This window comes from Scyliorhinus canicula, chromosome 16 (genome assembly GCF_902713615.1).
Source record: "Scyliorhinus canicula chromosome 16, sScyCan1.1, whole genome shotgun sequence".
NCBI lineage: Eukaryota > Metazoa > Chordata > Chondrichthyes > Carcharhiniformes > Scyliorhinidae > Scyliorhinus > Scyliorhinus canicula.
Genome location: NC_052161.1, coordinates 132,612,049 through 132,626,032, shown reverse-complemented (window position 1 = coordinate 132,626,032; position 13,984 = coordinate 132,612,049). Strand labels below are relative to the sequence as shown.

The 13,984-nt window shown below is 48.5% G+C and overlaps 1 protein-coding gene across 2 annotated transcripts in view; it reads left to right on the top strand.

Annotated features, from left to right (window-relative positions):
* The window catches only part of LOC119951073 (rho guanine nucleotide exchange factor 6), a 59,525-nt gene that overhangs the window by 18,779 nt on the left and 26,762 nt on the right, over positions 1-13,984 (top strand). For both annotated transcript variants that reach the window (XM_038774109.1, XM_038774110.1), the window contains one exon: positions 6,229-6,375. In XM_038774109.1, the coding sequence (XP_038630037.1) occupies positions 6,229-6,375 (147 nt within the window). The remainder of the gene's footprint in view (positions 1-6,228; positions 6,376-13,984) is intronic.

The following is a 13,984-nucleotide window of genomic DNA, read 5'->3' as shown; positions in this document are numbered from 1 at the left end:
CTCTCTGCTTCTTGATCCTTTGTCCACGAGGGGCATCACACTCAAATTCGATCTTGCTCTCACCCAATGTCCATACCTGTCCATACCATTGGCTGCTCATTGTCTAGCTCTTTTGTCAAGAGTAGCTGCTGCCCCAGAGTGCTGTCAGGAACACTTGCCTCAGAGGAGGCCATTGGCTTCAGGAGAGGAAGAGTGAAAAATTGGTGGACAAAAATAAAGATTTTCCAGAAGACTCCCTCCCTATCTCTCTAACGTTCGCCAGCCCATCAAGACCACAACAATTACTCCGATCCTCCAGTTTGGACCTCTTGTGCACCCCGGATTCTAACTCCTCCACAGTTGGCGGCCATGCTTGTAACTGTCTGGACCCTCAGCTCTGGAATTCGCTCCCTAAAGCTCTCCACCTATCTCCTCCTTTAGGACATCTTGAACGCTGCTTTGTTGACCTCACTGCTGATCCTTGGTCTTATTGGGCCGTAAATTCCGATGGAGTGGCAGTTGAGCTGAATATCCAATCCACTTGAAAGTACTTACCTCAAAATGCAGGTGATCTTATCTCGCTACTCTGGCTGAGCAGGATCTGTGGGGTGTGGCGTGTCTCTGGGGCCTAGTGTCGAAGGGCTGTACACCCTGTCCCCTTTTTTATGGCCCAGCTGCTGTAAATCAACAAACATTAAAAGCACAGCCACAATTAAAAGTCTTTGACGTGTACAAGGTAAATGGATAGGATGGGGGCTGGAGAGGCATGGAGGCTGGGTTCAGATTAGGTTAGGCCTTAGTTGGAACGGGTGGTCAGGTCGGGCCTTGGGATGGGGTCAGGTCGGGCTTTGGGCCGGGGTTCAGATTGAGTTGGGCCTTATGGTTGAGGGAGCCAGGCCTATGAAGGGAAGGGGTCCGTGCCTTGGAGAGGAGGTCATTCGGGCCTTGGAGGGAAGGTGGTGAGGACCCCTTGGGCGGTTGAGTTGGTTTGGGCCTTGGGGATTGGGGGTGAGGCGGATCAAGTCGGGCCTGGGGGGGGGGGGGTGTTGTCTAAGGCTTGGGGGAGGGGGAATGGGGTCGGGTCAGGCCTCAGGGTGTGGCATGGTGAGGGAGTGGGACAGGCCATGGGGTTAGGGGGAGGGTTGTGTCAGGTCGGGTCTGGGTTGGGCGGGGGCAGGAAGCTGGGTTGGAAAGAGTCCCCATAGGGATGGTGCTGTGGGGTAGGTGCTCATGATGGTGGAGCGGTGCGGTTGTCTTTTGTGGGGTCGGTGAGGGTGATTACATTCGTTACCCGGAATTGAGAAGTGGTTTCATTTCTTTAACCTTTTCTGGGTAGCTATTTATGTAGCACAGTTATCTGAAGTTAGCAATTTCAATCGCATTTTTGGTTAGTTCCCAGTGCGGGTTTCCCATTCCATTCCAAGCCTCCAGATGCAGGTTTGTTTCTTCAATGTACGGCTTGACTGAAGATTGCTGGTATTTGAACTGACTTCATGGTATTTCCCTCAGGAATTATGGGATGCCATTTAATGTGCAGCAACAACACCATCTTAAAAAGAAAGTTTTGAGTTTTGGGCCTTTTGCAGACAGTTTCCACACACGGTTCATTGTGGCTTCCTGTGTGGGGAAGGTGAGAATCGAAAGCCTGGTCTGTGCTGCTCTCCTGCGCTCCCTGGTGGCCGGTGACTTGCTGGACGCCCTCTCACTCAACAGCGAGTCCCTGGGAATTGAAAAGTAGGAACGGTAGCATTGAGGTAATATTACTGGACTAGTGATCGCGATGCAAGGACTAATGCTTTGGCAACATGAGTTCAAATCGCACCACCTCTGCAGCAGGGGGAAATTAAATTCAATGATTTAATAAATCTAGGATTAAAAACGCTAGTCTAACCATGAAACTACCAGGTCCTTGAAGCCCTTTCAGTTCACTAATACCCCCCCCCCCCCCCCCCCCCCCCCCCCAGGGGAGAAAACCTGACATTTCTGACTCCAGGCGCACAGCACCCTGTTATAATCAGTGTGCTTTTCAGGATTCGGCCATAAAACCCGATAACACCACTCACCCCACAAGTAAGATTTCATAGAATTATAGAATTCACAGTGCAGAAGGAGGCCATTCAGCCCATTGAGAGTACACCAGCCCTTGAAAGAGCACTCTACTTAAGCCCAAACCTCCACCCTATCCCTGTAACCCAGTAACCCCACCTAACCTTTGGACACGATGGAGCAGGCTATTCTGGACCTAGTGCTATGTAATGAACCAGACTTTATAAAAGTTCTTAAAGTAAGGGAACACTTAGGAAGCAGCGATCATAATATGGTTGAGTTCAGTCTGCAGTTTGAAAGAGAGAAGGCAAAATCGGATGTAATGGTGTTACAGTTAAATAAAGGTAATTACGAGGGCATGAGAGAGGAACTGGCGAAAATCGACTGGAAGCAGACCCTAGTGGGGAAGACAGTAGAGCAAAAATGGCAGGAGTTTGTATGCATAATTGAGGACACTGTACAGAGGTTCATCCCCAAGAAAAGAAAGATTATCCGGGGAGGGATTAGACAGCCATGGCTGACAAAGGAGGTCAGGAAATGTATCAAAGAAAAAGAGAGATCCTATAAAGTGGCCAAAAGCACTGGGAAATCAGAAGATTGGGAAGGCTACAAAAACAAACAGAAGTTAACAAAGAGACAAATAAGGGAGGAGAGGATCAAATATGAAGGCAGGCTACCCAGTAATATAAGAAATGATAGTAAAAGTTTCTTTCAATACATAAGAAACAAACGACAGGCCAAAGTAGACTTTGGGCCAATTCAAACTGATTCTGGAAGGCTAGTGATGGGAGACGAGGAAATGGCTGGAGAACTTAATAAGTACTTTGCGTCTGTCTTCACAGTGGAAGACATGAGTAATATCCCAAAAATTATAAAGGGTCAGAGGGCTGAGTTGAGTATGGTTGCCATTACAAAAGAGATGGTGCTAAAAAAGCTAAAAGGTCTTAAAATTGACAAATCTCCTGGCCCCGATGGGCTACATCCTAGAGTTCTGAGGGAGGTGGCTGAAGAAATAGCGGAAGCGTTGGTTGAGATCTTTCAAAAATCACTGGAGTCAGGGAAAGTCCCAGACGATTGGAAGATCGCTGTTGTAACCCCCTTGTTCAAGAAAGGATCAAGACAAAAGATGGAAAATTATAGGCCAATTAGCCTAACCTCGGTTGTTGGTAAAATTCTAGAATCGATCGTTAAGGATGAGATTTCTAAATTCTTGGAAGAGCAGGGTCGGATTAGAACAAGTCAACATGGATTTAGTAAGGGGAGGTCGTGCCTGACGAACCTGTTAGAATTCTTTGAGTACGTGACAAGTAGGTTAGACCAGGGAAACCCAGTGGATGTGGTCTATCTGGATTTCCAAAAGGCCTTTGATAAGGTGCCACACAGGAGGCTGCTCAGTAAGGTGAGGGCCCATGGTGTTCGAGGTGAGCTACTGGCATGGGTTGAGGATTGGCTGTCTGACAGAAAGCAGAGAGTTGGGATAAAAGGTTCTTTTTCGGAATGGCAGCCGGTGACCAGCGGTGTCCCACAGGGTTCAGTGTTGGGGCCGCAGCAGTTCACCATATATATTAATGATCTGGATGAAGGGACTGGGGGCATTCTAGCGAAGTTTGCCGATGATACGAAGTTAGGTGGTCAGGCAGGTAGTGCTGAGGAAGTGGGGAGGCTGCAGAAGGATCTAGACAGTTTGGGAGAGTGGTGCAGGAAATGGCTGATGCAATTCAACGTGAGAAAATGTGAGGTCTTGCACTTTGGAAAAAAGAATCCAAGCATAGACTACTTTCTAAACGGTGAGAAAATTCATAATGCCAAAGTACAAAGGGATCTGGGAGTGCTAGTCGAGGATTCCCTAAAGGTAAACATGCAGGTTGAATCCGTGATTAAGAAAGCGAATGCAATGTTGTCATTTATCTCAAGAGGGTTGGAATATAAAAGCAGCGATGTGCTACTGAGCCTTTATAAGGCTCTGGTTAGGCCCCATTTGGAGTACTGTGTCCAGTTTTGGGCCCCACATCTCAGGAAGGACATACTGCACTGGAGCGTGTCCAGCGGAGATTCACACGGATGATCCCTGGAATGGCGGGTCTAACATATGAGGAACGGCTGAGGATCCAGGGATTGTATTCATTGGAGTTTAGAAGGTTAAGGGGAGATCTAATAGAAACTTACAAGATAATACATGGCTTAGAAAGGGTGGACGCAAAGAAACTGTTTCCGTTAGGGGAGGAGACGAGGACCCGTGGGCACAGCCTTAGAATTAGAGGGGGTAAATTCAGAACAGAAATGCGGAGACATTTCTTCAGCCAGAGAGTGGTGGGCCTGTGGAATTCATTGCCGCGGAGTGCAGTGGAGGCCGGGACGCTAAATGGCTTCAAGGCAGAGATAGATAAATTCTTGATGTCGCGAGGAATTAAGGGCTACGGGGAGAATGCTGGTAGGTGGAGTTGAAATGCCCATCAGCCATGATTGAATGGCGGAGTGGACTCGATGGGCCGAATGGCCTTACTTCCACTCCTCTGTCTTATGGTCTTAATTTGGCATGGCCAATCCACCTAACCCACACATTTGTGTTTATACAGCACCTTTCAAAATCTCAGAATGCCTCAAAGCAATTTGCAGCCAATTAGGTGCGTGATTTCTGAAGTGTAATTCATTGTTGTAATGTAGGAACTGTGGCAAGCAATTTGCATACAGCAAGGTCCCCGCAAAGATCAATGTAATAATGACCAGATCACCAAACGTTTTGTTGGCTGAGGATTGAGCATTGAAAAGGACATGAGGGAGAACTTACTGCTGCTCCACAAAATAGTGCCCTTGGATCTTTCACATCCACCTGAGAGGGAAGAGGCCATGAGGTGCCATGGTGGAGCCCCTACCGCTGGGCCTGAAGCCCTGGGTTCGAGTCCAATGCTAGGAGGATGTGTTGGGAATGGAAGGAGCATTCAACGTGGCTCAATGGGCTGATAATCAGCTCAGGAATTAACACCCCCATCCCCACCCCATTATTCCCCGAAGGGTGAGTGTGAAGATACGCTTAAAAAAAAAACCTACGAAGGAAGGCCAGTTTAACATCTCATTGAAACCCTACGCCTTCAACAGTGCGTTGTTGTGTTCAAATCTCTGGAGTGACGTTTGGACCCTCAAATCTTTGGACACAGAGGGGCGATTGCTCCCCACTGAGCCAATGGTTATTCTTGTCAATTTTCGAGTGACAAGTGTCAATGATCTAATGTGGTACAAAGAGCAGGCGCAAATATTTTTAATCCATTATCGTTTCGTCAATTCTGTCCAAAATAAGATGAAGAATTTTAGCATGTACGCCATTTTGGGAAGCAAGAGTCTCTCAGGTGCATTGAGACTGCCCTCTTTAGGCTGTTTGATGCCATGTCACGGTGGGCCTTGGCTCGAGATTCCCGATGATGTTACACCACAAATGCAATGGTGTGAAGCGTTCTCAGGTTGCCGAGAGAACCACATCACTGTGGGCCGGGAGTCACATGTAGGCTGGATCAGATAAGAATGGCAGATTTATTTCCTCAGGTTGGATGGGTGTTTTTTTTTTTTCGTTTACAGTCGCAGTCGCCGTTACTGAGGTTAGTTTTATATTCCAGATTTATTAATTCAAGTTAAATTCCATCTGCCTCTATGGCGGGATTTGAACTCGTGTCCCCAGGACATTAGCCTGGGCCTCCGGATTACATTAGTACCACACCACTGTGTGCCTGGGTAAATGTACAGCAACAACTTGCATATTAATACTGTGATGCTTTAAGGTCATTGAACTCACCACCGTGCCAAAGAAGCAAATATTAAGAGGGTTTTAAAGAAGGCAAGGAAGTTTGAAAATTGGAAACACGAGGGTCATCAAGTTGGAGGTGTCAGGTTATGGCATGGCAGCACAGTGGTTAGCACTGCTGCCTCATAGTGCCAGGGACCCGTGTTCGATTGCGGCCTCAGGTGACTGTGTTTCTCCCCGTGTCTGGGTGGGTTCCCTCCGGGTGCTCCGGTTTCCTCCCATAGCCCAAAGATTTGCAGGTTAGGTGGGGTTACGGGGATAGGGTGGGGGGAGTGGACCAACGTGGGGGTGCTCTTTCAGAGGGTCGATGCAGACCTGAGGGGCCGAATGGCCTCCTTCTGCACTGCAGGGATTTTATAAAAATACACAACTTTTACTTGCTTACCATATTGCACGTTTAAATGTTGCAGACGGAGTTGCTTTGGGGGAAGTCACGCAGAGAACTGGAGAAGATAATTTGCAGTGAGCCTGTCATCGGCTGGGAAGGAGAGGCAATCAGTTCCCTTGGTGATATCGTATGGTCCTCTTCAGTCATTCTACATGAGCAATACACTGAGGTAACTTACTTTCAAAGTAACTATTATAGAGTTTTTGTAGTGTTTTAATAAGTATCTTCCTATCTGATTATGTCTATGGATGTCTTTAACAAAGGTGCGCATGCCATGTGACCTGGGAAGCGCGGGGCTTGCTCTGGTTTTCAGTTCAGACACGAGGAGTTTGTGAATTGTTGTGTTTAGCTGCTGCTGGCATCTGAAGCCAAACTGTATCATTACCTCATATGTTTTCTGAAGTAAGTAAGATTTAACTTCAACAACGCCTTCGACCACCTGTCTTGTGGCCAAGTGACCACTTAGTTCTGGAAACGAGGATTAAAAAAGACAAGAAAAAATTTGAGGTGCAGCATGGCGACAGAATGTTTTGTACAGTGAGTAGCTAGTGTGGAATGTATTCTGTGGCAGTGGCTACGTTCGGGGCTATCAGTGAGTTTGTGGAGGGACACGAGGACTGAACTGAGAACATAGAAAGGTTGGGACACCTTTTCCTGGCAAAAGGAATTGCATTTAACTCTCCTAAGTGTGTGGGGCAAAGATTTACAAGCTAATGAGGAACTTAGCAACAACACGGGCATCGGAGGGAGACATTCCCTTTCCGGAGATATAGAACATACAGTGCAGAAGGAGGCCATTCGGCCCATCGAGTCTGCACCAACCCATTTAAGCCCTCTCTCCCACCCTATCCCTGTAACCCAATAACCCCTCCTAACCTTTTTTGGTCACTAAGGGCAATTTATCATGGCCAATCCACTTAACCTGCACGTCTTTGGACTGTGGGAGGAGACCGGAGCACCCGGAGGAAACCCAGGTGCACACGGGGAGAACGTGCAGACTCCGCACAGATAGTGACGCAGCCGGGAATCGAACCTGGGACCCTGGCGCTGTGAAGCCACAATGCTAATCACTTGTGCGACCGTGCTGCCCACAAATATTCATTTAGCAACTCTCCTATCTCCTCGGACTCCACGCAGAACTTCCCACTACTGTCCTTGACTGGCCCTGCTCTTACCCTAGTCATTCTTTTATTCCTGACATACCTATAGAAAGTATTAGGGTTATCCTTGATCCTACCTGCCAATGACGTCTCATGCCCCCTCTGGCTCTTCTTAGCTCTGTTTAGGTCCTTCCTAGCTAACTTGTAACTCTCGAGCGCCCTAGTTGCACTCGTTTAGAATCATCAACATCGTAAGCCCTCAGTGATTGCCCAACATTTTAAGATCCATCGTCATTTCAAAAGACCGGATGCTTTTTTTGCTGAATGCTTCAACTCTCTGAGCACTGTGAGATTGGAGCAGTATTAGAGGATATGCTCCAGAACAGATTAGTCTGTGGCATAAATGAAGGCAGCGTACAGCATCATTTGGGTGAAGCCACACTAACTTTCAAGAAGGCTCCAGAAGTTTCTCAGGGCATGGAGATTGCTGCCAACAATACAAAGGATATTCAAAGGTTACATAGTGGGGTACAGACGGGTACGGTGCATCAAGGAAGAAAAGAGTCGGCAAACAAAAAGACAAATGCTGTGGAATATCTAGGTCATAGAATCACAGTACAGGGTCCGAGCTCCGATCATTTCTGGGTTTAGTGCAATACTACAGGATGTTTCTCACAGACCTTTCAACATTGTTGGTGCCATTGTACTTGTGGTTTCACAAAGAGACCAAATGGAAGTGATGACGAGCACAAGAGTAAAGTTTTCAAGGATGTGAAAACACTGCTGCAACCAGAAAACCTGCTGGTTCACTTTGATCAGGACACAGAGAGCACATTCTGTTATGTAACAGGGGCAGTGCTGTCTCATCCGATGGAGGACGGGTCAGAAAAACCCATTGGATTTGCATCATGCACGCCGACAACAGCTGAGAAGAGATATTCGCAGCTCGGTAAGGAAGGCCCAGCCATCGATGTTGTTGTGAAACGGTTTTCTTCTGCACCTTTATGGACATTCATTCACCATATGCACTGACCGTAAGCCATGGATGAGCTTTTTTTTAGTGAGTCCAGATGCATTGCTGCCATGGTCTGGGTGAGATTACAGCACTGGGCTCTACAGTGTCAGCCTGCCAGTACAACTTTGTGTACAGGGCAGGGAAGGACATTGCGAGCGCAATCGCACTGAGTTGTCTTCCCTTACCGGACATGCCAACCAAAACAGGGTGCGCCATTCAGCGGAAATAATTGTAAATCCGCATTTGGGCGTGTTTGATGGAATGTTTCTCGCTGGCTGCAGAGCCAAATTCACCCCGCTATTCACCGGCACTTTGCCGGTTTTTAGGGCCTCGGGGCCATTTTGACCAACAGCCCCAATCTCTGTACCCACCTCCCTTTCAGCCCCCCCTCCCCCAACTTTCTGGACCCCACCCCTACCCCTTCCACCCCAACCTTCTTAAGGCCCTTGGAAACCCCCTTCAACCCCCACCTTCTAATGGGCAAGGACCCCCTGGGCCTGACACCTGGCAATCCCAACCTGGCACCAAGACACCTTGGTAGCGCCAGCCTGGCACCCTGACACTGCCCGGTGAAAGCAGTGCCTTGGGTATTTAAATAAGCCGAATGGCTCAATTAAATATGCCGATCTGGATCATGCCCAACGAGGGCAAGATCCAGATCAGGCCGGGCGGCGAGGGTCGGGTGCAATGTGGTGGCTGAATGCACCCAGTATTTCCCCCAGAGACAATTTTCTTGCTTGAGCAACTTTCAAATTCTCCTGGGAATGCCAAACAGGGATCCCGTTTTGTCCTGGGTGGGAAAATTCCTTCTGCAAGCTTGGCCTCCTGTTCTAGATGATGAGGAACTGAGACCATAGGCGAAACGCAAGGATGAGCTGAGTACAGGACGGTTGTATTCTTTGGAGGCCAAAAGTGGTCATTCCAGCCCCTGGTCATTCGCAAAGCTTAGATGGAGCCCATTCAGCTCATCCCGAGTGAAAGATTTAGCAAGTTCGTACTTTTGGCGAACAAAAATAGATCAGGACTTGGAGAACAAGATGAAACCCTGTTCTGCAAGTCAAGTGAACCAAAGATTAACGCCACCAACACCACTCCATGTGCAGAAGTGACCCGACACTTCCTGGTTTAGACTTCATGTGGACTTTGCAGGACCTTTTATGGGTCATATGTTTATAGTCATTGTGGGTGCGCATTCTAAGTGGTTAAAAGTAATAATAATAATCTTTATTGTCACAAGTAGGCTTACATTAACATTGCAATGAAATTACTGCGAAAATCCCTTAGTCGCCACACTCCAGCGCCTGTTCGGATACACTGAGAGGGAATTCAGAGTGTCCAATTCACCTAACAGCATGTCTTTCGAGACTTGTGGGAGGAAACCGGAGCACCCGGAGGAAACCCACGCAGACACGGGGAGAACATGCAGACTCTGCACAGACAGTGACCCAAGCCGGGAGTCACACCTAAGGTCCTGGCGCCGTGAAGCAACAGTGCTAACCACTTGTGCTACCATGCCGCCCATAAGCAGCAGGTAAGCAGGCAATGGTATTCATGGGCAGAATTAGGAAACAGAAAAGGATTTAATACTATGGTGGAAGTCATGTATGTGCTCCCTGGTAACTGGTATGTAGTGGCAGAATGTATCAGTGCAGGGATTCGATAGACTCTGCACAGACAGTGAGCCAAGCCAGGAATCGAATCTGGGACCCTGGCGCTGTGAAGCAACTATGCTAACCACTATGCTACCGTGTGCTCATCATCAGCAACATTACAGCTTCCATTACAATAAAGAAGTTGTGCCAATGTTTTTGCGACTCATGGCTTTCCGGATTATCTGGCTTCTGATAACGGGATAACGTTTATGTGTGATTTTTTTTCCAAGAGTTGTTGCAAAAAAAATGGAATATGTCATGTACGTACTGCTCTTTTTCATCCTGCGTCGAATAGAGTAGCAGGGAAAGCTGTGCAGACACTGAAAGAAGGACTGAAGAGAATGGCAGACGGTATTTTGGGAAATCACGGTTCCTGTTTCAGTATCGTGTGATACCACAAGCGACAACAGGACTTTCACCAACTGAAGTGTTGATGGGTAGGAAACCAAAGTTTCACCTGGATCTGCTACATTCAGCTGTCAAAGTGAGAGTAGGGAGACAGGAAAAGCAGATGGAGAGGCAGGACTACCTTGCGAAGGAGAGGCATTTCAATCCGGGTGACTGAGTCTATGTTCGGAATTTCAGCAGCTCAGTAGCACAAGTGGATAGCACTGTGGCTTCACAGCGCCAGGATCCCAGGTTCGATTCCCCTCTGGGTCACTGTCTATGCGGAGTCTGCACGTTCTTCCCGTGTCTGCGTGGGTTTCCTCCGGGTGCTCTGGTTTCCTCCCACAGTCCAAAGATGTGCAGGTTAGGTGGATTGGCCATGATAAATTGCCCTTAGTGTCCAAAAAGGTCAGGTGGAGTTATTGGGTTCCGGGGATAGGGTGGAAGTGAGGGCTTAAGTGGGTTGGTGCATACTCGTTGGGCCCAATGGCCTCCTTCTGCCTTTATGTTCTAATGGCTGCCTGGAGTCATTCTGAACCAGCGGGGTCCAGTATCACTCCTGGTGAAGCGGGCAAATGGATGGGTCATCAGCAGACACCAAGATCACTTCTTCTACGCCACGACTCTGAGGCAGCTACGTTTCCAGATCACAGGGCAACAGGAAAGTGGCTGTGGAAACTCAAGAGGAAGTGGTTCCTGTTGTTCAGCGGCATCCAGTGAGAGCAACACCCCAAGAGAGGTTGAAAGACTTCCTCTCGCTCACAACCAACCAACCTGCCTCTGTGCCCTCAGGTCAAGCTCAACTAAAGCAAGACTTACCAGAGAATAGCAAGTTCGCCAGTGGTTCTACACAGATCACAACATAGTTGCAAAGTTCCTGAAAGATTGACGTAATAGTTGCGACATGTGTGTTACGATGTTTGTTGTTGGTAGCTCTGCTTGAGGGGAATTGAAATTTAAAAGAGAAGTGTTGGAAAGTGTTTTGATGAGCATCTTCCTATTTGATTATGTGTATTGATGTCTTTAACAAAGTTGCGCCTACGTGTGTGATGTTATCGGGAACGCGGGCTTGCGCGGGGTCACAGTTTAGCCACAAGGAGCTTGTGTATTGCTGCGTTTAGCTGCACTGGTCTCTGAAGCCAAACTATTATTACCTCAATGTTTCCTGAAGTAACAAAGATTTAACGTTTACAATGCGTTCGACTACGTTTCTTGTGGCCAAGTTACCACAGTAACCATGTCAGATTAAAACATTAGCTCTTTGGAGTCCTTGCTCCTTTCATTTGGACCCTCTCTCGCACTCCTGCTGAAAATGTCTAGTCATTGGGGCAAAGCTTGTTGCACGCTCAACAGTGCCCTCAGCTGGAATGTTTACAGTCTGCAAAGAGAGAGCTGCCTTTATCTTGCGTTTTTCCCAACCTCATGGCAGGTCAAAGTGGTTTGAAGCCAAGTAGGTACATGTGAAAAAAATTTTAAATCACAATTCGTTCTCATGTAGAAAATGCAGCAAGCAATTTGCACACAGCAAGGCTCCACAAAAAAGGATCACAATCTTCTTTGGGTGTTTGTTAAGAAAACAATATTGACCCGTACACAAAGGATATTTCCCCTGCTCGTCTCGAAATACTGTAGCACAGTGGTTAGCACGATTGCTACACCGCACCACCGTTTGATTTCCGGCTTGGGTCACTGTCTGTGCGGAGTCTGCACGTTCTCCCCGTGCCTGCGTGGGCTTCCTCCGGGTGCTCCGGTTTCCTCCCACAAGTTCCAAAATACGTGCTTGTTAGGTGAATTGGACACCCTGAATTCTCCCTCAGTGTGGCCGAACAGGTGCTGGAATGTGGCGACTAGGGGCTTTTCGCAGTAACTTCATTGTAGTGTTTTTTTTTATAAATGTTTTTATTCAGTTTTCATATTTTATATTGAACAAATTACAAATTGTTAGGAGAGAAAAAGAACAAAAAAAAAAAAAAAAAACAACAAACAAACACGCAAAAATTAACATACATATTTACAGGTAAGCATCTTCGTAGTAGTAACTGCGCCCGCCCCCCCCCCCCCCCCCCCCCCCAACATGTTTATTTAGTTTGGTTTTGGGCCTTAGCTAGCCATCGAACCCCCGTACCGAACCTGTAGCCCCTCCCGCTACCTTCCCCCGACTATTCTTCCTCTTGTACATTGGCCACAAATAGGTCCCGGAACAGTTGCATGAATGGCTCCCACGTTCTGTGGAAGCCGTCATCCGACCCTCGGATGGCAAATTTGATTTTCTCCATTTGGAGAGATTCCGAGAGGTCGGACAGCCAGTCCGCAGCTCTGGGCGGTGCTGCTGACCGCCAGCCAAACAGGATTCTACGGCGGGCGATCAGGGAGGCAAAGGCAAGGGCGTCCGCCCTCCTCCCCAGGAATAGATCTGGCTGTTCTGAAACCCCGAAGACCGCCACTATCGGGCATGGCTCCACCCTCACTCCCACCACTTTGGACATAACCTCGAAGAAGGCTGTCCAGTACTCCACGAGTCTGGGGCAAGACCAGAACATGTGGGCGTGGTTGGCCGGGCCTCTTTGGCACCGTTCACATCTGTCTTCCACCTCCGGGAAGAACCTACTCATACGGGTTCTTGTTAAGTGGGCTCTATGTACCACTTTTAGTTGCGTCAGGCTGAGCCTTGCGCACGTGGAGGTGGAGTTGACCCTATGCAGTGCTTCGCTCCAGAGTCCCCACCCTATCTCCATCCCCAGGTCGTCCTCCCATTTCCTTCTTGTTGCGTCCAGTACGGTGTCGTCCCTATCTACCAGTCGGTCATACATGTCACTACAGTTCCCTTTCTCTAGGATACTTGCGTCCAGTAGGTCTTCCAGTAGTGTCTGTCGTGGCGGTTGTGGGTACGTCCTTGTCTCCTTTCGTAGGAAGTTTTTGAGCTGCAGGTACCGTAGCTCGTTCCCCCCAGCTAGCTGAAACTTCTCTGTCAGTTCGTCCAGTGTTGCGATCCTGTCGTCCGTGTATAGGTCCCTGACTGTCAGTGTCCCCCCGTCCTGCCTCCACCTTTTGAAGGTGGCGTCAGTCAGTGCTGGTGTGAACCTATGGTTGTTGCAGATGGGAGCCCTGTTCGACATTTTGGTCAGGCCAAGTTGCTGCCGCAGTTGGTTCCAGGATTGGAGGGTGGCTGTCACCACTGGGCTGCTGGAGTGTTTTTTGGGTGGGGATGGGAGTGCTGCCGTGGCGAGGGCCCGGAGGGAGGTTCCCATGCAGGAGGCCTCCTCCGCACGCACCCACTCAGCCTCTGGCTCCTGGATCCATCCCCTTACTCGCTCGGCTGTTGCTGCCCAGTGGTAGAATTGTAGATTCGGGAGGGCTAGCCCTCCCCTGGTTTTTGTTTTTTGTAAGACCTTCTTTGGGATCCTAGCATTTTTACCCCCCCATACGAACGCCATGATGAGTTTGTCCAGCGCTTTGAAAAAGGCCTTGGGGATGTAGATCGGAATGGATCTAAACAGGAAGAGGAACCTGGGCAGTACGTTCATTTTGATCGTCTGAACTCTCCCCGCGAGGGAGAGCGGGAGTGTGTTCCATCTTTGCAGGTCCTTTTTAACTTCCTCCGTCAGGCTGGTGAGGTTCCATTTG